Raw genomic sequence first — 23,495 nt, 5'->3', positions numbered from 1 at the left:
ACAATAATTGTGACACATCAGTCTGGTGATTATAGCTTATGCATTAAGAAAACGAATGACAGAAATGTGATAATGGGCAGTAGAGAGGGGCTGGAGTTGGCCATGATGCCTGCGCTACTTGGCAAGTGGTGGCATGTGTTATTCGACACAGAACTGAGATTAATTGTATTGTGCAAACTCATGGATAGCCCCTAGAAAAGAAGCACACATTCAAACAATGTATGTGATATAATGACAGGAGAGAGGAAAATTATAGGGGGAGGAACCATCATACAAATTATTCAAATGAGTAGGCAAAAAATGGTCAAAGACCAACTAAGAACAAGGGCAATGGATGGAAATGGTTGCAGCTTTGGCAGATATGAATCCAACTGTGGAGAAGTCTCATTTAATTTTTTAAAAACTAATCAAAACCACTGCTTCCTGGTATGAGCAAGAATTGAAGTTACATTGCTTACTATGTGGTTATGGCTTGACTACTTAATGGTTCTGAGACTTTTTCCTGTTTCAGTCTCTGGCTTACCTCCCTCATCTTTTAGAAAGGAAGAATAATAGCTAGTGTCATTGTTTGAGAATATGAGAAAAAAATATCTGTGTATATGTAACTTTTACTGCAGTGCCTGGCACAGAATTGAGTAATTACTCAATAAATGCTGCCTATTACTATTTTCTGAGAAAATTAGAAAATAATGTAAGTGCCTATTTCATGTTAGGCACACTGGAAGTGATGTGTTGATGACATTTCAATTGTGTTTATCATATGAAGATAGAAAAAAGTTGGGTCCAGAAAGTGGACCTCATCAGACAAATAAACCTTATTTAATTTTGCATATTTCAGCCACCAGAATGATAAAACTATCCACTCTGGTTGTTTATAAACTAGCCAGTTTATGGTATTTTATAACAGCTATCCAAATTAACAGACTCATTAGTGACCTTCATGAACACCTGTGAACACCTTGACATGCATCCTCTTGGATCTTTAATGAATGTGTGTGCATATACATATACATATAATATATATAACATTCCAGCAAATATGCACATATATACATATATATGAATCTATCTATCTATCTATCTATCTATCTATCTATCTATCTGTCTATCTATCTGATGATCATTTATTCTGTGCCTTTTCTGTTTTTTTTTTTTTTTTTTTTTTTGCCAGTCCTGGGCTTGAGCTCAGGGCATGAGCACTGTCCTTGGACTTTTTCAGGGCTAGAGCTCTACCGCTTGAGCCTTAGCACCATTTCCGGCTTTTTTCTATGTGTGTGGTACCGGGGAATTGAACCTGGGTCATTGTGCATGCTAGGCAAGCACTCTACCACTAGGCCAAACTCCTGACCCCCTTTTCTGTTTTTATATCTGGTATTGCTCTGGCAGATTTCTATGCATAAAAATACATCTAAACATTTCAAAGTGTGCATTCCTTTTTACCTGAAGTTTTAAAATTGAAAAGTAACATTTTGCTTTGCTGTTTTATTAAAATGCTGGAAATCTGGATTTATGTGAATGGGGATTAAACCAAGCAACAATCCTCTCTTCAGGAATGGAAGCCATCACAGCAAAGAGCTCTGATGCCTACAGTGAATTCTCCAGAAATCAATAAGCTGCAGGGGCATAGCTAGAACTTTTATTAGAGATTATGGTAGAACATAAAACAATGGAAAGTCTACAGAAGTTGGGTACAAGGTCTTTCCAAATGGCAAAATCCATTACATGATGGCTAGTTTTTTTTTTTTTTTATGAAAGCTGCATATGTATCCAAGAGGCTGAAGAAATGGAAGCAGAATGTCAGCTGGAATTTCTGTGCTTAACTTGGCAGTTACCTGTCCCCCATCAGAGGCAAATTTTGAGGCGTCACATCCTCCTCCACCCTGACCACGGGAGTTGCAGAGATGGGTGGAACCTGTATTTCTTTCCATTTGTCTTTGCCCAGAGGTGACCTCTTTATGACCTTCTGATCTTCTGAACATCCAGAACGTGGCACATAAAGCTTGGGAATTACCAGGCATGTTCTTAAAACAGGAACAAAACAAAGCAGAAGGGCTGTAATTCCCATCCTCTGGAGGCTAAGGCAGGAAGGTTGAGAGTTTGAGAGAATAACCTGGGTTGTAAAGTGAGCCCTTACCTTAAATAGAAGGAGGAGGAGGAGGAGGAGGAGGAGGAGGAGAAGGCGAGGGAAGAAAAAAGAAGAAGAAGAAGAAGAAGAAGAAGAAGAAGAAGAAGAAGAAGAAGAAGAAGAAGAAGAAGAAGAGGAGGAGGAGGAGGAGGAGGAGGAGGAGGAGGAGGAGGAGGAGGAAGAGGAAGAAGAAAGAAGAGGCAGCAGCAGAAGCAGCAGCAGAGGAGGAGGAGGAGGAAGGAGGAGGAAGAGGAGAAAGAGGAAGAGGAGGAGGAGGAAAAATGTTTACTGAAGAAAATTTGGGAAAAGCAAATAAACAAATTCCCATCTCTGTTAATGTTTTAGTGTTTGCCACTTCAAGGTTCTCTTGCATGTTGACTTATGTAAAGTTAACAAAAAAATGAGATCACAGTGAACAAATGTTATTATAACATGCCTTTTTCACTTAGCAAAATATCAGAACCATCTTTTCAATGTCATTAAATGCTATTTAACATCATGTTTTACCTTCACGCTTTAATTTTTAAGAGGTATTTCATGAGTTCGTTATGCCTCTGTTCTGTTTTATTTGAGAATTAATACCTATTTTTATTGGATGAAGTTGCTGTGGCAGGGGCAGCAGCAGGGGCTCAGGTTTCCTTTTTATATAATGAAGGCTCTTTTCTCCATCCATCTCCACGCAGCCAGCTCCACTCATTTCATGTACTTTCTATTACTCATACTAAAGAACGCTTGCTTGTTCTGATACTCACTGTTAATGGCACATCCTCTACAGTGCACGTTTGTACAAGGATGGTGGGAGAGTCCTGCATTCTCTGTTCGATGAGTCACTGTCAGAGAGAGGAAAGAAAGGTACTCTTGAACCAGAGTGTGTTCTCAGCCCCTTGGCTGAGTGAAGAGCTCGTGTTTCCTGCACGGGTGGCTCTGATGTCATGATGCTATAAGACATTTCCTCCTGTGTTATTCAAAATAGGATAACATCATTTGACAGGTTTGAACCTATAGTCCATTGAATAATTTTTAAAAAGCCTGGCTGAAGAATTACAGGAAAAAAATTGGTTATGTGAACAGAAGCCTAGTTTGGGCTTGAGTTGGCCATCTTTGGCTTCTTCCACAAGGAACTTTCCTGACAATGGTTTTCTTCTTCTGTGAGGTTGAATTTGGATCTTACTTCTGGGAGATCTGAGTTCAGAAGCAGAGTTTGGAGGCTGGGGTGAGAGCCCAAGAACCGAGTGTATGCTTAGCAAGTTCAAGGCAGGCCTTGGTTGCCATCTCCTGAGCCCTGAAGTAGAGTTTGCTGACTGTTAATTAGCCTAAGAACTCGATTAATTTGTTCACATCAAACAAAATGTTCTGCTTTTGTCAATGCCATAAATCATGGAGCTCTGCTGATTCTTTTAGGCACATAAGCTGATAGGCTCCAAGCTCCTTCTGTGAGGTATTGTGTACATTTTGTGTGTGGTATCATGTTCAACTTCCTCTTTCTCATTTGTTCTTTTATTCCTGTGTGTGCTTTAGTTCCCTTTCCCTCATCTTCTGGCTTTGCATTTGTCTTGGTTGAATGGCCTAAGCCCCTCTCTCACCTGCTCATTTGCTCACTCCCATCTGACACAGATGGGAGTGAGAATAGGGGGAGAGAGAGTGGCAGACATTTGGTGGTCAGTCATACTATTTTTTTTTTTCTGGTTGGTCATGGGGCTTAAACTCTGTGGTTGGGTGCTGTCCCTGAGCTCTTCAGCTCAAGGCTACTGTCCTACCCCTTGAGCCACAGTACCACTTCTCATTTTCTAGTGGTAAATTGGAGGTAAGAGTCTCACAGTCTTTAAAGTCTGGGTTGGCTTTGAACCGGAATCCTCAGATCTCAGCCTCCTGAGTAGCTAGGATTACAGGCATGAGCCACCATGCCTAACTTAGTCATACTATTTTAATAATAGGTAACTAAAAGGAAGAGCATTGAACTAACTTTATCGTAAGATCTAATTTTCTTGTTCTTTCTGGCCTGGCTTTAAAAATACATACACACACACACACACACACACACACACACACACACATTTGTTCAGCTTTTCTTGTCCATGGAGGACATAATTATGAATTTCTTTTTATCAAGAGCACTGTCTGTTGGTAGTAATCAAAGAATCTTAAGAAAACATGATGTTCATTTAAGATACATTGGAGATTTAATGTCTATTTGTCCTCTAACAATGCTTTGGATTTTAGGTACATTCTATTCCCTTTTCTCCTTACTGCCTCATACATAGAATTTTAATCAACATACTGCATCTCTAGTTTTCTTCTTTAAAAATATAACACTAACCAAAACAATCCTTCATTGACCATGGTTAAATCCTATAATTTAATTTTACTCTTTAAAATGATGAAATTTTGCTTGCTTTTGTGTATGTTGAGGAGGGTGATCCCATAATTTGTCACTGAACATAATTGCAATTCTTGCCAAGCAGGTTGGAAATCTACTTTCCTTTGTGTCTCAAAATTGATGCTAATTAGTGAGTCAGAGCTTTGGTGACAAAAAGTACAATATCTTACAACCACGAAGAAAAAAAGAACCAAAACAAAACAACTTATCTTTATTTCTGTCACTATTTTTTTTTTGCAAGTCCCAGGGTTTGAACTCAGAGCCTAAGCACTGTCCTTGGGCTTTCTCAAGGCTAGAGCTTTAGCACCTGAGCACACCATCACTTCCGACTTTTTCTATGCACGTGGTACCGAGGAATTGAACCTGGGTCTTCAGGCATGCTAGGCAAGCACTCTACCACTAGGCCAAACTCCTGACACTCTGTCACTATTTTTACTGGTCATAAAGAACATTTTCCTTGATCTAGTTCTCAGTGGATAATAAGCAATGTTGAAAGAGAGTATTAGCTTGTGCTATTATATCAGAACACCATAGACTGGGTGGGTTAAAGAATACACATTTAGTTTTTTTCCCCAGAACTCTGGAATCAGGTACCAGCATGGTTCTGGGTAAAGATTCTCTTGCTAAGATGAACCTTCTCATCACCTCTGACTTCCCATGGAAGGGAGGAGGGGAAGGGACAGAGAGACAGCAAGAACACTACTGGTCTTTCAGGGTTTCTTCCCATAAGGATACCAATGTCATCATGAAAGCCCACACTCTTATGTCTTCATCAAAACCTCATTGTCTACCACAGGTCCCATCTCCAAATACCATCGTATTGCAGTTAGGGCATCAACATGAATTTTGTAGGAGAAAAGGGAAGGGGAGTTGGAGGTGGAGGGGATGGGGAGGGAGAATACACAATTCAGTCCACAGAAGGCAGTAAAACCTGAATCATGGAAAACATTTTCTTTTTCTCATGTGAGTCTGTTAAGAAAAGCATTCTCAATGCAAGTTTTATTTTGGAAGTTGATATTTTTGAAGTTGGCAAATGATTGAGAAAGCAGTCTTGAAATAAAAAGGGGAATAGCCATCATCATAGATGTTGTCTCTCATCTGATTTATCTTAAAATATACTAAAGAGTCCAATTTTGTTTTCCTCTTTACTCATTCAATGGTTGCACACATATTTACTAAGTTCTTACTGGGTGTTAGGCCTGATGTTCAATGCTTCGAGTCAATAAGTTTTACTATAAAACAATCATACAGAGTGTGTTGTGGGTCCCGGGACTGAAGGTAAGGATTTTTCTACCACATTTGTAAGTTTGGTTAAGAGTGAAATCATATTTCCTTCTATATCTTGCATGATGCTAAAACTTTTAAAGTCATTACACAATAAGCTGAGTTATAGTGGGTCAGGCCTGTAATCCTAGCTCCTCAGGAGCTGAGCTCTGGAGAATTGAGATTTGGGGCTATGTCAGACTGAGAAAGCTTGCTAGAATACATTTCCAAAATACTCAGCAAAAAGTAGGAATTGAGACCATGGCTCAAGTGGTAAGGGCACTAGCTTGCCAACTGTGAGGACTGGAGTCTAAAGTCCAGTATTGATAAAAAAAAGTTTTAAAAAAGGGATTATTAAAGAATAAACTTTTGCTATATTACAACAGAGACATAGAGATAGGATTTGATAACTTTGTTTTAGGCTCTTTTCTGTGAAGACAATATGAAAGAATTCTAGACCTCCCAATTTCCCACTAATTCCTTTAGAACTCTTGGGACTCATGAAGATCCTAAAAAGAGAGTACAATACCCAGATGTATTAGTTTCTCATTTTTTTTTCTGTAGCAACTACTCAAATGAATTGACTGTAGAAACCAAACACATTAACCATTTTCTAGTTCTGAAGACCAGAGGCTCTAAAGTCAAGATGGCAGTAGGGGTGCATTCCTTTGGAAGGCTGGAGAGGGACACCATTTTGCCAATCATAGACTGTCTGTCTGGTTCCTTATCTTTTGGGACATGGTCCCAGAAGGGTGAAAATGAGGGGTTTATCTTCCTCCTTTCTTTCTTTTCAAAGCCTGAAAGGTTTGGGGTCACTGTATACTTATGAACTTATTTTGAGGAGAGATGTCATCTTTCAGTAATGTTTTTATAGCTTGGTGCTAGTAGCTCACTTCTGTAATCTTAGCTACTCAGGAGGTTGAAGTCTGAGGATCGAGGTTTGAAGCCAGCCTGGGTAGAAAAGTCTCCATGAGACTCTTAATCTCCAATTAATCACTCAAAAACCAGAAATGGAGCTGTGGCTCAAGTGGTAGAGCACTAGCCTTGAGCACAAAGAGGCTCAGGAATGATGCTGAGGCCCCGAGTTCAAGATCTATTATTGATCAAAATATCACTGGGCACCCGTGCCTCCTGTCTGTAGTCCTAGCTACTCAAGAGGCCCAGATCTGAGGGGTGAAGTCTAAAACCGGTCTGAGAAGAAAAATTCAAGAGTCCAGGAGACATGTATTTCCAAGTAACTGTGGAAAAACCAGAAGTGGGGCTGTGGCTCAAGTGGTAAAGGGCTAGCCTTGAGCAAAAAAGCTCAGCAACAGCATGTAGGCCATGAATTCAAGCTCCAAGATCAGTCCACATGTGTGCACACACAGGGTTTTTAGCATGCTTTGAAGTTTATTGTTGTGCTATGATTGGTAAAGGGGACACTGAAATGAGGTGAGTAAAAATCCAGCATGGATTCCTCAGTACCACATACATAATAAAGGCAGAAGTGCTGCTGTCACTCAAGTGCTAGAGCACTAGCCTTGAGGAAAAAGCCCAAGGACAGAAGGACAGTGTTCAGGCCCTGAGTTCAAGCCCCAGGACAGACAAAAAAAGCCCAGTGAGTACTCTTTACTTTTCACCTAGTCAGGGCAGGATATGGGTGGACTTAATGAATTTAGTTGAACTCTACTGTCTACACAGATCTTCTCATTCTTGGACAAGAGTCAACGAAGCCAATATCTGAGATATGCTCTATTCAAGGTCAAGAACCAATGCTCAGAAGGATGGAGAACAGGATAAGCTATGCAAGAATACAAGAAACAGATGAATGTGATATACCCTCAGCCCATTGGTCAAAGGAAATATCGTGGTGACACTGCACTATTGCAGTGCTTAGCTAATATAAGCAAGTGACATAATCTACTACAACTGTGTCCTAGATAATGCTACTACTTAACCTTTTGGAATACTGACTGCTTTTTAAACTGTTCAATTTATATAGCTAGAATAATTGAGGCACGTATAAAATCTTTTATAGATTTGGTATAAATAGATCTTCTGGAGAAAAAAGTAAACAAGTGGGGGGATTTTAGCTAAAAATTGTAAATTTATGAATTATAAATATTTTTATGTGGTTGCTTGGATGAGGGTCAGTTATTTAATTATTTTTATATCCATGACTTTTATATCCCTGGTCTATGTCAGCAGAAATAGATTTAAATTAAAGTAGACATTCTGGGATATAGTTACCATAAGGGACAATTTCTTGACCAGTCATGTGAAAAGGACTTGGGAGGGCAAAAGGTCTTTCTAATGGAACAATTAAATCATTTATTGGATTGAAGGAAGAGGCAGGGGTGAGAAGGCAGGCTTCTATCATTTTTCATCTGTATTACTTTGAATTGGAAATGAATTCTTGTGGAAGACAGAGGGTATTAAAGTGCCTTTAAAAAAGGCACTAAGAAACTTAAAAGCTGGCTTGATGCAAAAAGACGAAAAGAAAAGCAACAAAATATAGTTCTGAGCATCTATTGTTTATTCTTCAGACAATAATATCTCACAGTTAATTCTAATGTGAATTTTTTCTTTTGTTTTTGTTGTCAGTATCTGGGTTTACCCGGCCTTCAAACAATTCTCCTTCCAATCTCAGCCTCCTGAGTAGCCTGGATTGCAGGTGTAAGCTCCTCACTTCTAAGTTTCAACATATTTATTTACATACTAGCAGTAAACATTTAATTAGCATCTACTTTGGGTTAGTCTCTGCCACCGATAGTTGGTTTGGTAAGAAATAATACAATTTATAGTTAAAATATCCAACATAATCAGCTACAAAGGTCATATCATCATCATTCTACCTCTGATTTTTAAATATTCACTACTCAAGAAAGAGAATAAAATGTTACAATGATATGTTATGATATACAGTTATGAAAATCTAAATGCTAAAAAAAAATCCCTTCCTTCCAGGAGATCCCATAAATACATTTAATGAGCTCTGAGATGCCTTTAAAGGTAAATGATCTTCTCAGGTGGCAAATTCTCGTTTTATTTACTTTGGGAGGTGGATTTGTGAACACAGCCAGGAGTGGTTCTGAGCTGTTGCATTTGGTGAATACTTTTTAAAGAAGTTACCTCTTGTGAAAAGTCAAACCCCTCCACATTCTTCTAAAGCTGTTGACAGAGCAGTTTACCCACAAGGCTCAGAGGTGAATAGTTTTCTTTTCTCATGAAAAGATGCAGCTAGGATTTGGAAAAAGAAAAACACAGAGAAATATGTGTTACCGTAGTTATTATGTGGCATGTTTTAATCTGATTGCCAGCAATGGAATGTGTTTCCTTCTTTGTTACAGCCTGGCTTGACTGACTTCTGTGTTGTGCCCAGGAGGTCAAAGCATTTAGGAACTGCTGACTCACTTAATCCTCACACTAAGGAGGGCAGGATTTTGTAACTCCTGTAGATCAGAAAATTGACAGAGGCCAAAAAGTGAGAGGCCAAATATTTCCACATGGTCACCAAACTAGTAAATGGGCAGCAAGCCACGCTGTGGTGGCTCAGGCCTGTAATCCTAGCTACTCAAGAGCCTGAGATCTGAGAATCTCGGGTAACCACCAGAAAACCAGAAGCGGAATTGGGTCTCAAAATGGTAGAGCCCTAGCTTTCAGCACAAAGACCTCAGGGACAGCGCCCAGGCCTGGAGTTCAAGCCCATGGAGGACAAAAACAAACAACAAAAGGGCAGAACTGGGGTCTGAATCTTGTTGGCACAGCTCCATTATGCTGCCGTAAGAAGATGAGAGCTTTTTAAAATGAAGCCAGTGCGGTTTCCTTTGGTTTCATCTCATCCTTCCACTTGATTTTCTGGCTCTTTGGGTTTGGACTCATGAGTTTTTATAACGACTTCAGCACAAATCTAGGAACTTTTCCCAGATCTTTGTGGTGCTTGATTGGAAGGCAAGCTAGTATGGATAGACACACTTAAAAACGAAAGGCCAGAGTCAATTAATCAAGAGAGGCTTGAGTCAGGCCTGGCAGGCATGGTCTGTCATTTTAACCTATTCCAGGACAGGTTGCAGGGGTTAGGGGCCGGGGAGTCGGGGGGGAGGGGGTGGAGGAAGGTTTTTCTGGACTCCTGGATGCGTCCTCAGGAAAGGGGACCGAACCCAGCCGGCACCCCAGGAGATCAGTCCGTGCTGGGGACTCAGTCTCAGCAGCGGAGCGGGGAGTGGGGAGGGGGAACAGTCCTTAGACCCTGGGGACCCGGAGCTTCCAGGGGCGCTGGTCCCCGGAGCGGGAAGAGGAGGAGGAGGACCGTGGGCGCATTCTGGCCCCGTATCTTCTGCGACCTCTGGGTGCCAGGGACAGCAGCTGGGACAGGGCGGGGTGGCGGTGGTGGTGGTGGAGGAGGGTGGGCGAGCACCCATCTGGGGAAGAGGAGAAAGGAGGAAGGGCGGACAGAAGTGGAGGGGGGGGGCTGAGCTTTTGCATCTGTCACCCCCTCCCCTCCCCCTCCCCCACGTACCCCCCTCCCACCTGGGCGCCCCCCACCCCGGGCGCGCGGCGCTCGCTCCCCAGGCGGCCCTGGGCTGATTTCGGGCCCAGCTCTCCGGGTGCCTGCCCTCCCCTCCCTTCCCCTCCCCTCTCCTCCCCGCGCCCTCCCTCCGCGGGTGACCGACGTGCTCGTTCCCCTGCCTCTTGGGTCGGGGCGCGCCGGTGGGTTTGGCCTGCGCGGCGGCGGCGGCAGCGGCGGCGGCGTGGGAGCGCGAGGGGCGGGCACGAGTGACTGTGAGTCACCGGTACCTGGAGCGCGGGCGACGCAGAGCCGGCGGCGCGGAGCCCGAGCCGGAGCCGAGCCCCAGAGCCCCGGAGCTCGGCGAGCCGGAGCGCGCGGGCCGCCTGAGGCTCCAGGCCCCGCCGCGTGCCCGCCTCCCCGTGCGTGCGCCCCCCGCGCCTCGCCAGGCCGGCTCGCCCCGCTCCGCGCGCCCGGCTCCGCGGCGTCCCGAGGCGGCGCAGGGTCCGCCGGGGGATGCCACAGCGGCTCCGCGGAGCCCTCGGCAGCCACCGCCCGCGGGAGCCGCGACCATGAACCCCCAGTGCGCCCGCTGCGGGAAAGTGGTGTACCCCACGGAGAAAGTCAACTGCCTGGATAAGGTGAGCGGGGTGGGGGGCGCGGGCTGCACCTGCTCCACAGAAGTTTTGGGGCATCCGGCGTGGAGAGACAGCGGCGGGGCGCACCGGGGCAGGGCGCGCGAAGGAAGACGCCCGCCCGAGGGTCGGGGACACTGAGGCACCGGGCTGGACACCCGGACTGGGGTGGGTGGGCAGCCCGGCCACTCTGCCCGATGCCTTTGGTCCTGCCAACCCCTGTGCTCGCTCCCCCTCACCCCTGCTCCCGTGTCTCCCGTGGCCGAGGAGGGGGGGGCAGTGGAAAGGCAGAAGCCACCAGTGTGTCACCCGGAGGCCGCTGCGGCATGGCCGACCGGAATCCCCACCCGGGAGACTCGGCCGGGCGCGGCGAGCCCGGGCCACGGGCGTCGAATCCACTGGGCCAGGAGATGCCGGTGGAAGTGGCCATGGCGTGGGGGCGGCTCCCACGCTGCCCAGGTCGGGTGTGGATGAAGTGGCCCAGCCCCGGGGAGACGGATCGGGTCCCGATCGCCAGGGACGGTGGGGGGGGGGGATCGCCACCCGCGCAAGGCGTCCCCAGTGGAATTTGCGTTAGGTGACAGGAAGGCGTGGACCGTCTCCCCGGGCAGGGGGGCTGGGTGACAAGGGGACTGCCACAGACTCCCTCCTACCCCCGAGGGGGCCTGACTCCCGCGGTTCCAGGGATCCCGCACGCATAGCGCGTAGCATCCACACCGCACTTCGAACCCCAGTCCTTTTAGTTGGAAAAGCCACTTGGCCCTTGGGACCCCCCCCACCGCCCCCAGCTCACGGTTGCTTTATGGCGGATTTGTTAGAAGAGCTTTTCCATTGTGAGTCTATAGCTGTGATGGGATTCGTCTCCAAGTCCACTTTCCAAAGCTGCCTGCGTTATTTACTGAGTGGAACGTAGGTGGATGGCTGCAGTGTCTCTGGGGTTTGCAAATGTGGGCCCGGTGGTGGTGTATACTTCAAGACGAGCTTCCCTCTCCCGTCTCCCTCCTCCTGATCCTGAACTGGCAGGGTGGCAAACTTTTAAATTATTTATTATTATTATTCTTTTCTTTTTAGTATTGGCATAAAGGATGTTTCCACTGCGAGGTCTGCAAGATGGCTCTGAACATGAAGAACTACAAAGGCTATGAAAAGAAGCCCTATTGTAACGCGTGAGTATTGTCCATGGGCTCTGCCAGGTGTGGCTCAGGATGGGAACACAAGCCAGCAGACGGGCCTGGGGTGAATACTTGACTGCTTGTGTCCCCCAGGTGTGCTGAGTGGCCAATTACCTGGTGATGCCACACACACACACTGGGGCCGGGTACTTAGTGGAAGGTCACTGCATCTGTGTTTTGCTAATGCACTCACTCTCTCTCTCTCTCTCTCTCTCTCTCTCTCTCTCTCTCTCTCTCTCTCTCTCTCTCTCTCTCTCTCTCTCTCTCCTCCCTCCCACCCCCCTCCCTCTCTCTCTCTCTCTCTCTCTCTCTCTCTCTCTCTCTCTCTCTCTCTCTCTCTCTCTCTCTCTCTCTCTCCTTCCTTCCTTTTCATTTCACAACACTCAGACTTGGGGATATATTTCTTAGAAGCTACAGAACTTCCCCACTAAGAGTATGTGTGGGCTCTGATGTGCATGTCAGGTAGATTTCCATTTTAATCATGTGTCAATTTCCATTTTAATCATAGAAGGTTGCCATCTTGCAATTTTATATGTGAATCTAGTTGCTAAGGGAAAGGAGTCATACTGGCTTGATCGAACATGAGGCTACTCCTGGTATCCTGGGTTTTAAACAGGGAAGCAAAGGATGAAGCCATGGGTATTCCTAGCTGATTTAGGACTTAATTGTGGAGTCATTCCAGTTACATGAGTAGTAGGAGGAATTAAAAGTAGTAGTTCTTTCTTCGGCTTTCCTGAAGGCATGTTTCTAGCCTATAATCGCTTATCTGGTCTTACCAAGGGTCAGTCCATGTTCAAGTCCTTTATGAAGTATATTGACTTGATCTTAACCACAATCTTTTGAGTGATGAAGGTGAGTTCCAGCAGTTAAAGAAACTGAGGCATGGAAGGGATAAGCCTCAGGATGGGCCTCAGATCATGTCTGGAGGCTTCAAGTAGTTCCACATTGGCTAGGGGCTACCTTGTATTTCTCCAGGTCTCTGAGCATCTCTTCTACCACACAATGTTTTCAACAGCAAGCTCTTGGTCCTGATAGTTGAACTGTCTTGAACTATCCTCCTTCCAGTTCCCCTGTGGGCCTGGCTTGGGTTTGCTTGTGGGGAAGGGGGCAGCCAAGAGACCTTTGCACCTTTGACCTCTTGACTGGAATACTGCTTCCTCCTCCCCAGTGTTTAAAATAGCTTCCTGTGCAGACCCTCTGGGAGCATGGAGAATGAGGCTGGGTTCTATTCTTCATCATATCTGGGGAGTGTGTCTTCTCAGACAGCAGACTTTGGGTAACCAAATATAACATGTTCATACCTCTCTGAATAAAGACCCTCACAAAATGTGTTGGCTAGAAAATTAATTTTTGCTTTTTTTATTCTGCCTCTGATTCCTCCAGGACTAGTTTACTGCCCAGAGGTAGACCAGCAACTTGCCAAAACTCAAAAAATGGGGCTTGAAGTCCAGAGATATTCCCCAAACTAGTTTTCAAGCTTCCAGGCCATGACTCTTTTTGGAAAAATGTGAAGCAAAAGTGAGGTTTTGGTGTCATCATGGTTTTTTTGCTTCCTTTCTGGAGGTATATAAGTGAGTGGCTATAGATCAAAGGGGTGACAGTAAAGGGAACAGAAGGGCCAGCCACCTAGAAACAAGTTAATTGTTCTTTGATTAAAGGAAAGTGAACCAGTCTTCTCATAGCTGATTCAGATAGCAGCTTGATTCCAACAGCTTTATGGGCCACAACAGGATTTTTTTACAGCTCCACTACTTGGAGTTTAATCCAAATACCCAAAATGCCTTCAGGTGGCCGTGGTATGATAGGTGAAAAGGAAAAAGAGAGAAAAGAAAGAGGAAATAACAGAACAAAGATGAAGAAATGGAGACTTGAGAAAGAGAAAAGAAAATGACAAGTGACAGAAAAGGCATCAATGGGGAGGTATTGATTACATTGGGCTCTCTACTTAGTTTTAGATGTGTTCATTAAAGAAAAATATTAAAATATTGGGTGTGTTGGCACTTGCCCCTGTTGTCCTAGCACTTGGTTGGCTGAGGCAGAAGTGTCTTGAATTTGAGGTCAGTCTAGACTACCTCTCTAATGTTTCTTATGGGTTATTGTACTTTATTAATAACGAATTCAAATTTCAAGGTAGCACCTTAATTTTTTTTAAAGCATTGAACTGTGAGTTCAATTTATGGAGTAGATAAAGGGAAGATAGATAGGAGTCAAGTTTTACTAGGTGAATGAGTAGAGGTAATTGATTGTTTTTTTTTTTTTAAACTTAGCTTTACGTTCACATCATAGCTTCATATGCTCTCTCCAGAAAACAAAGCCATGGGGTCTAGCTTTGGTCTCAGATGGGAAGGCATCAGTTGGCCTTAGCCCCACGGGCATATGCTACCATGTAATCTGGTCCATATGATGACTCCCTGGAGATCTGATGCCTCTGCTCTAATTCAAGTGGTGTGTGTCAATCATGACTTCTTGGGGTCATGGCCAGAAGGTCAACCATAATTTCTTTGGGTCAATGGAAGAAAATGGATTCTCTAATGCAGATGGCTTTCAGAAAATGAAACATTCACTGTCTATATAATGCAATATTTTGTCTGTACTTCTCCTTCATTAGTCAATACATACATGCTTAAATGGAAATGACTGGTCTTCCTCCTCTTATTGCTTTTTGTTATGAAAATTGTGCACATTAAAAATAATTATAGGAGAAATACCATCAGCGGGTAGTATCTGAAGCAATTTGTGTGACTCCTTCACCCCCCCAACACCAAAATCTGTGGATGCTCAAATCCTTTATTAAAAAATGGAGCCTGAGAGTTTGGCCTGGTGGTAGTTAGAGTGCTTGCCTAGCATGCTTACGAAGACTTGGATTCAATTCCTTGGTACCACATAAATAGAAAAAGCTGGAAGTGGTACTGTGGCTCAAGCTTTGAGAAAGCCCAAGGACAGTGCTCAGGCCTTGAGTTCAAACTCCAGGACTGGCAAAAAAAAGGTGCACTATTTGCATATGGGCAACATATACTTCAGATCATCTTTAGGTTGTTTATAACGCTTAATTCAGTAGAAAGGCCATGTTCATAGTTGTTATACTATATTATTCAGAGAATAGTGGCAAGGAAAGAGTTCTATACATGTTTACTGAAGTTTTTCTAATTTTATTTGTGTGTGTTGGAACTTAGGGCCTGGGAGCTTTTCAGTCAAAGTTGGTGCTCTATTACTTGAGCTGCAGCTCCACTTCTGGTTTTCTGGTATTGGAGTTTCATGAACTTTCCTTCCTGGGCTGGCTTTGAGCTATGATTCTCAGATCTTAGCTTCTGAGGATCTAGGATTACAGGTATGAATGCCCAACTCTTATATTTTTGATCTGTGATTAGTTGAATCTGCAGATATGAAACCTAGAAATAAGGAGGATCAACTTTACAATGAGCATCTGTAGAATCTTCTGTAGATTTAACTTTTATTAGCACTTTTCCATGTTTGCTTTGCACTTTTATTTATCTAATTATATGATCAATTTTAAAAAACCATTGTTGGGCCATTTGTCAGTATTATCTAATATCATCATATCCTAAGACTCAGGACATTTTCTTAAGATTCTCAGGGCAATTGCCACATTTAAGAAAAGTGACAGTGGGGGTGGGGGAGGAGGGAAATGGAGACCAAGACAGGTGGAAGGGTATCAAAGTATGTGAATTAATGCACCTTCTATCTGGCAAATATCATGTAACCCTTCTATTAATTACAATTAAAATATATGAAAAAAGAAAAGTGACAGGACTTTTCTTACCATGTTTATTCCCTACCAACTTTTTCGCCATTGTCCTAAGTATGCTTTTTTACAGCCAGTGTCTAATAAAGTTCTTACTTTACATTTTGTTCTTACAAAAGTTTTGTGGTTAGTAGAAGTTCAATATCAGCCATTCAATTTCTCTTGACTTACACAATCTCCCAGTCTTCACGAGGAATGCTTAAGTAGATTTTCTTGTGAATATAACATGCATAATTAACTTAAGAACCTTTAAAATAAACATTAGGACTCCGCTGAAAGCAGGGACACAGACATTTAGTATTATTTTAAGAAAATAAAAGCAGTATATTTTAATACCTGAGGGTATTTAAAAAAATGGAATGAAGTAGCAAGTATTTCTTTGGTTTAGCTGTGTTGCTTATTTAGATTCTCATGTGTTTAGAGAAGAAACAAGTATTCTGTTTGATTTCACAAGAACGGGGGATATGTATAAAAGGCAATTTACATGATATTTAAATTTTGATCTTTTGATAGAATGATCAAAGTATAGTGTATACTAGATGTAAGAGGGAGCAAAACACACGTTGAATCCCTCACACAGCAGTGCATGTTATTAAAATATTTAAAAACAAGCCGGTCTACTTGAACATGTGCCATGTTTTCAGCCTTTATGTTTCATAAGCAGGCTGTGGATTCCTTAGCACATTCAGGATTTTTTTTTATTGGAGAACTTACAAAACAAAGACAGAACTAAGCAATGTTCTTATTGCTAAGAGGGGCCAAGAAAATAAGACTAGATGATTAGATTGAAAAAATAAACAAACAACAACAACAACCAAAAACCCACAAGAAATCTCCAACAATCTAAATCCCTAGCTTGTATTTCTATGTGAATTTTACATGCTGAGCTAAATTATAAACATTTTGCTACCCCCATGTGCCATATACAGAATGTAAATCCCAAGGCTATTTGTCAAATCAAGTATTTAATATGTTGTGTGCAAATGTCAAAATTACATCTGTGATAGGTTTGTAAAAAAAAGTTATCAGTCTGTAGAATTTTCTGAGTGCTTTCCTCCCTGAGAGGTAGCATTGCTACTAACTGGCTGGCTAATGTATAGTTACCAAAAATAAAATCGTATTATAAAAAATCATATTATCTTAGGTCTGGGGAGTTGAGGCAATGATTCAGTGTCAACAATTTCTTCATTCACTGCTGCTGGAAACAATTTCAGTTGGAACATTTATCCTGACCTATACCTATTTAATATACCTTGGATCTATGTCAGGTATATCTTTAATTACGGAGCTTAAAAGAGCACAAATATCTGTGTTTGGTGTGTTTAGTCATCCTTCCAAATAAGATTGCCTCTCTACTACTAAAGAGTCTCTCTTATCCTGATTTTGGATTATGTTTAAAAATGAACCAGCAGAACTTGTGTGAGCATCCACTTCCTCCCTGGCTGTATTATCCCCCTTGTGAATAGTCAAGGTTGCTGAGCTGGCCAGGATGGTCAGTGCATGTCTGCCAGCATGTCTTGAGGGTGGGTTATCTAGGCCACGGCTTCGCTGGCTCTCCCTTACCATTTCTCTGCTGGTCACTCTTGTTAGTAAACCTAAGAGTCTCCGTGTCCTGTTTCCCTTATATCTATTAGGGCCTCCAAAATTTGATTCTATAACACTCCAAGGATTTGACTTATCTCAAGTGAATTTATGACATTTCTGCTCTTGAGTTAGTGGTGATGCCTGTAATCTTAGCTACTTAGGAGGCTGAGATCTGAGGATTGAAGGAGGAAACCAGTTTGGGCAGAAAAGTCTGTGAGACTCTTATTTCCAGTTAATTACGGGGTGGGGGTGGGCACAGGAAAGGCAGGAATTTAAACTGTGATTCAAGTGATAAGTGCTAGCCTTGAGCACAGAAGCTCAGGACAGAGCCCAAGTCTTGAGCTCAAGCCATGGAACTGGTCCGTACACAGACACACAGATACACACACACACACACACACACACACACACTTAACCGTTCATGAAGTATGGCGTGTTGTAATGGATGCTTTGGAGTATGACGGAGCTGGATTTGAATCCTGGTTGCGTCTTCTTCTGCTGAACAAGTCTCTTCATCTATAAAATGGGAATGGCATGGCCAGATTCACACAGAAGTGGATTAATAACACTATGTATGGTTGGGGACCAGTCCTGGCAAGTAGCAGATGTTTAGTAGACAATAGTGCTCTTGTTTCTGTAGTTTGCGACAGGTGACGAAGTGTGGGAAGGAGATGAGGAAGTGTATGCAGTGAACAACAGGTTGGTTTTGTTTTGTTTTGAGGGGAGCTAGAGATCACACCCGGGGCTTCAAGCATGCTGGGCAAATGCCATCCATCTACCATAGACCAGCTTCTATACTGGTTTTCACACTGGATTGCCACCTGTTACAGGGTCCACAGAAGGACAGAGAAAAAAAGTAGAAAGCAAAGAGAAAGCACCAGGGCCAGAGGTGTGGCTTAGTGGTAGAATGCTTGCCTAGCATGCAATGGGTTCAATTCCTTGGTACCACATACACAGAAAAGCCAGCGTGGTGCTGTGGTTCAAGTGGTAGAATGCTCGAGGACAGTGCCCAGGCCCTGAGTTCAAGCCTCAGGACTGGGAAAGAGAGACAGAGAGAGAGAGACAGACAGAGAGACAGACAGAGACATATAGAGACAGACAGAGAACACTAAAGTGCATTAGAGTAGTAGAAAAGTATTGTTTGGGGAAGCTTTCTTTTACAATGGCATGGACAGTTGTCAAATTTGCTGGAAGTGGAGGTTGGAAAGTTGAGAAAGTATAGTTTAGTTCCATATTCTTCAGGCTTTGTACATCAGAGAGCTGTGGGAATCACCTACATGTATAGTGCCCTGCTTTGTATCCAGTGACTCCTGAAACTGTTATTTTCCCCTTAACTGGCTCCACCCACCCCATTTCTTCTTTCAGGCCAGCCAACACAGTCCTTCCTTAGATTTCAGCCAGTGATCACACCAGCGGTAGCCGTGTGCTTCCCTGTCTGTAGCCCTCTCTGAAAGGTGGGGCAGGGTACCTATCTTATTCACTTGCTATCTCTAAGAGCCTAGCACTTTGGAGATACTCAGTTAACACTAGCTGGCTCAATGGCTTCAGATCATGTTAGCATCTGAGTGTGATCTCTCTATTTAACCCTAAGTCAGGATGAGGTCCAGGTGGGATCTTCTGGGGAGATAAGAAGCAGTAATACAGTCGAGGGAAACTAGGTTGAGATTAGGCTTTGGGAACCATGGACCGTGTCTAATAACCAGGTTTCACCAAGTATGAACACAAGGGGACAAAAGTATCTCTATTGCTAGGACAGGCTCACTGATTCCAATCCATAATGATTGTGGTGGCATTTACATTCTTTACCTTGAGGCTCAGTTTCAAACTATAACATCTTCCTAAAAAGCATTCTTTATTGATGCTTTTTCTTTCTTCTGAGTTTAATAATGTCCTGTAAAATGGGAAAATATCTTCTTCCTAATAGCAATTCTGTAAAGATTAAGTGGAGGAAATGTTGGTAAGCCTCAGTGCTCTAAATGACACTTATTAGGTACTGAATGGTCAGTCCATTCTCTTGCTTATAATAATCAATTGAAAGTTGCTGTCTCATCTTTGTCCTTTAAAGGCAGGATAGAAGATCACATTGTTATCACTGATAGCTTCTATGGAGGGATATCGAATTGTGTGGGGGTGCTAATTCTCATCCATCAGAATAGGCCTTACTTATGTCCTCAGTTGCATTCTTCACTGAAAACATTAGCTCTTTGCTTCTTTACATAGTACTGGAGTTAAGGGATTTTTTTTTCTGTAACTGGGTACCATATAGTATATACATGAAATTATTGTGAGTGGACTGTCAATAAAATCAGATACATTTTATTATGTTTTGAAGTCACGGTGTAGGGGCCTGTATTCATAGAGCATACATCGGACTCCGTCCCATTTGAAAATGTCTACAAAAAGTGTCTATGATTCACAGTTTCTTTCTCTAGGATGATGAATCTATTATGGAAGGATGTCAGATGAGAAAAGATTTCGAGATGAAGCATAGCACATATCCCTGAATCACTGTGAAATACAAGGGTAATGTAAGATACAGATGTGTGAGCTTAAAGGTACATTGATTATGTGTCAAGAGCCTGTGGAATAGCGCATGCATTTTGGTGTGTCTTCTTTAAGTGTTTTCAGATGAGTGCATTGCAGAGTATTTCCTGGGTAGATCAGGGAGCTAGAGAAACATAGTCCCCGCCCCCCTCCCATGGCACCCACCAATACCATCCCCCTCTTAGACCATCTCAGAGGGAGAAGAAGTCGAATTTCTTTTCTTTTCCTCTTTGTTCCTGCTATATATTAGCCTTGGCTACCCAGGCTTTTAGCAGTTGGGGAAGTGAGACCTTGAGTAATATTTATGAGCTGAGTACCCAGCACATTTCAGAGACTAAGTAAAAAGGATTATTATTGATTCTTCTGTGTTCAGGTTTGCTGCTGGAATCCAGCATAGTCCTGCTAACAAATCTAACAGCTCTGTAGCCTTTTTTGTTGAACCTAGATAAAGGCTGAGACCTGATCATTTGAGAAGGAGCCTGTGAAAGGAACAGGTTTGAATGGCACTGACTGTCTCTTGTGGCACTTGAAGCCCAGTATTAATTTAGCTTTGCATTGTCTTAGTAGAAGAGATTAGAAGAGATAGGCCTTGCATTTAGCCTCTGCAGTCCCACCCACACTCTGTTGAATTATTCCCGTGGAATTCTAGAAGAACTTCCAGATGACCAGTTCTCTGTGTGCATTCTTGAGTCATACCCGTTGCTAGTTAGACACATGTCTATTATGCCTCTGTTTCAGCTCTACAATCTCAAAAGCCATTTAGACAAAAATCTTTGAGTAGCTCCCTGGATGCTCATTATCCATTAAAGGCAAGTGCAAACTAAACCCAGAGAACTTGGAGCATTTAAGGTGGCTGTGCTCAGCCAAGAGTCTAGAGATTAGGGATATAGAAGGAGAGTTAAACAGTTGCCTGTGAATGTGGTCCTTAAATATGGCTTTATTGTCCATGAATTAATTGATCAAGAGAACGAATTCCACCCAATTTAGGCAATACATAAGAGTAATAACTTTAACAAAGCACTCATCAGTTCCGAAGAGAATATCTTATACATATATTTATACATACAAGCGATATGACACATATATGATACATGAGACATATATGGTACATATATGACACATGCATATGCTGCACATATCTTGTGTGTGTTTTAGTCCTGAGGCTTGAACTCAGGGCCTGGGAGCTTTACCTGAGCTTTTTTTTTTTTTTTTTTTTTTGCTTAAGATGAGTGTTCTGTCAGGCTTTTTGGTGGTTAATTGGAGATAAGAGTATCTCAGACTTTCCTGCCAAGGCTGGCAGATCTCAGATCTCACCCTCCTAAGCAAGTAGGATTGGAGGCATGAGCCTCTGTGTCCAGCTACATAGCTATGTTTCTGATAGAATAATCTGCATCATTCTCTCCTGACTGTCCTTCTGACAGTCCACCCAGGCTATGGAAACTCCTTCGTCTTTGACATCTGTGCCTTTCTGCCTCATATCCCCATCCCTGCGTACTCATTCCTCTGCCTTTACCTTGGTTAAGGTACATTTGGCCAGTGACCTTGCGATTGTCCCGTGACTAATCTCTCTCTGTGTTCCATTCTTTATCTTTTTGAATATTTTTTCCCAGCTATCACAGTTACCTTTCAAACCATACTCAGGTCACATTATTCTCTACAGAACACCTTTGATGATTCTTCTTTGTCAGTGGAAAACATCAAATTGGGTTTCTGTCTGACAGATATGAGTTACTTTTCAAATCTTTTTAACCATGTGCCTTCTACCCCTCCAGCTGCTCTGGGCTGCTGATTCTGAAGCTCTTAACTGCTTTTAACAAGCTTTTTAACTGAAGTCTCAGTATCCTCACCTACCCAATGAGTATACTAATAGACTCTACCTCACAGGATTAAGAATTCATTGGAATAACCTAATAATAAGCCCAGCAGAAGTTTAGGCAATTGTTATTATTGTCATTTTCAACTAAGCACAGTGATCTGACCCTTTTTCTCCAGCGAACCACATGCCTTTTTGCATATGGAGAACATTTTCCTTAAGGCCTTTGTGGAGGTGTTTACAGTTCAGAATTGGACAATTTGTGCATCCATCGTCATTTTTGCATCACTTATCAGAAAGCTTGCCTGCGTATAGCTGTATTTGTCCGCCATTTTAGGGTTTCTTTTCTTTTCTTTCTTTTCTTTTTGTGAGATTGGACAGTGGAAGTTCTCAGGCTGGGGTTGAAGGTCAGTTAGGGACAGGACAGGGCAGGTCAGGACCATTTCTGGCAAGCATTTGAGGGTGTTGAAGGTTGAGAGTGGGTGTGGCAATGCTGGGAAGCCACACTGACGCTGATCCCTAGAGTCGGTCTCAATTTCACAGTTGGGGACACAGTTCCCACTTGTTCAGGAGTTCCTTCTCAGGCCACCCACACTTCTGACCAACTGGCTGCAAATTGGAGACTTTGTGCAGTCTTCTCAGAGATGATAATTAGCTTGGATGATTCACAGGACTCAGGAAAGTGCTGAACTTAAGAACAGTGTTTTATCAGCCAGATGAGAAGATGTCTAGGGAAAAGTCTGAGAGGGTCCTTCCTTGCTCTGTGGTGTCCAGAGTGTGGATAGCAGTTCCATTACATGGCATCATCGTTTGGCACATTGGCTGTGTGATTGTTACATCGCCGGTCCCCTCCTGTCCCCGAAGGTAGTCAGCTGATATCACCCCCTCAAAGTCCCAACTAGAGACATGGTTGGTCTTTCTGGAGGGGCCACCTCTGTTCTTGTACCATTTTGATTGCATATACTCAGGTACTCAGTCCCTGGGACTCACAATTACAAAGAAAAATTTCAATTACTTGGGAAATTCCAAGTATTTAGAGATCTTTCCTAGGAACTAGATACTGAAGCCAATCAAATTTATTATTATACAAGAGGATGTCCCATCTGTCTGCATCAGATGTGCTATTTATTCACTTCAGAAACCTTCCAATCTCATTATGGCAAGAATGATGATCTGAAGACCATTATCTCTGTTTCGTAACTCAATAGAAGTTGGGAAAGCTATAGAAGTAATTTTCTGCCTGTAAACAGGAGATGGGTATGAGAACTAACCATGAGAAGACCCTCTGAATAACTCTCTAGATTTTAATTTTATAAATAAGCAAACCTTTCCTAGAAGCAAAGTGCATTCCTTAAAACATTTTTTTTTGGTGGTAGTCCTGGGGATTGAATTCAGGGCTTTGAGCTATGCTCTGGTCCTTTTGTTTTCAGTTTATTTTTCAAGATTTTCCTGATTGCCCTATACTGCAACCCTCCTACTTCTGCCTCCCAGTATCTGGAATTCCAAGCAGGTATCACTCCCTACCGCAAACTACATTCTTGAAGGCTGAAATGGTTGTAATGGCTTCTGTGTACTCTAGTACCTGCTGTGTGCTCAGGATCATCCCCTTTATTGGGTGTATTTCTAAGCCAGCTTTGTTAGGAGTGCAGTGAGCCAGTGTGTCTACCAGAGCAGTATGGTCTAGCCTGAGTCCAGGTATCCCTAGTCAAGAGAACTCTTTCCTTAAAGATCCA

At 43.0% G+C, this 23,495-nt stretch overlaps 1 protein-coding gene and 1 long non-coding RNA gene across 2 annotated transcripts in view; one reads left to right on the top strand and one right to left on the bottom strand.

The window, feature by feature from the left end:
* Positions 1-1,733: 1,733 nt before the first annotated feature.
* Positions 1,734-8,940, bottom strand: LOC150045983 (uncharacterized). The gene is made up of 3 exons (XR_016532760.1): positions 8,877-8,940; positions 2,878-2,955; positions 1,734-2,021 (listed from the first exon to the last, which is right to left on the bottom strand). It is a non-coding gene; the product is annotated as an uncharacterized LOC150045983 (long non-coding RNA).
* Positions 8,941-10,576: 1,636 nt separating this feature from the next.
* The window catches only part of Nebl (nebulette), a 289,620-nt gene continuing 276,701 nt past the window's right edge, over positions 10,577-23,495 (top strand). Inside the window, exons 1-2 of the mRNA XM_090318998.1 lie at positions 10,577-10,892; positions 11,958-12,052. Coding sequence (XP_090175124.1) covers positions 10,824-10,892; positions 11,958-12,052 — 164 coding nt within the window. The 5' untranslated portion in view covers positions 10,577-10,823. The remainder of the gene's footprint in view (positions 10,893-11,957; positions 12,053-23,495) is intronic.

The sequence above is a fragment of the Megascapheus bottae genome, chromosome 26 (assembly GCF_031878675.1).
Source record: "Megascapheus bottae isolate mThoBot1 chromosome 26, mThoBot2.hap1, whole genome shotgun sequence".
In the NCBI taxonomy this organism is placed as follows: domain Eukaryota; kingdom Metazoa; phylum Chordata; class Mammalia; order Rodentia; family Geomyidae; genus Megascapheus; species Megascapheus bottae.
Note: the sequence above shows the minus strand (reverse complement) of the source record. Positions and strands in the feature narration are given on the sequence as shown.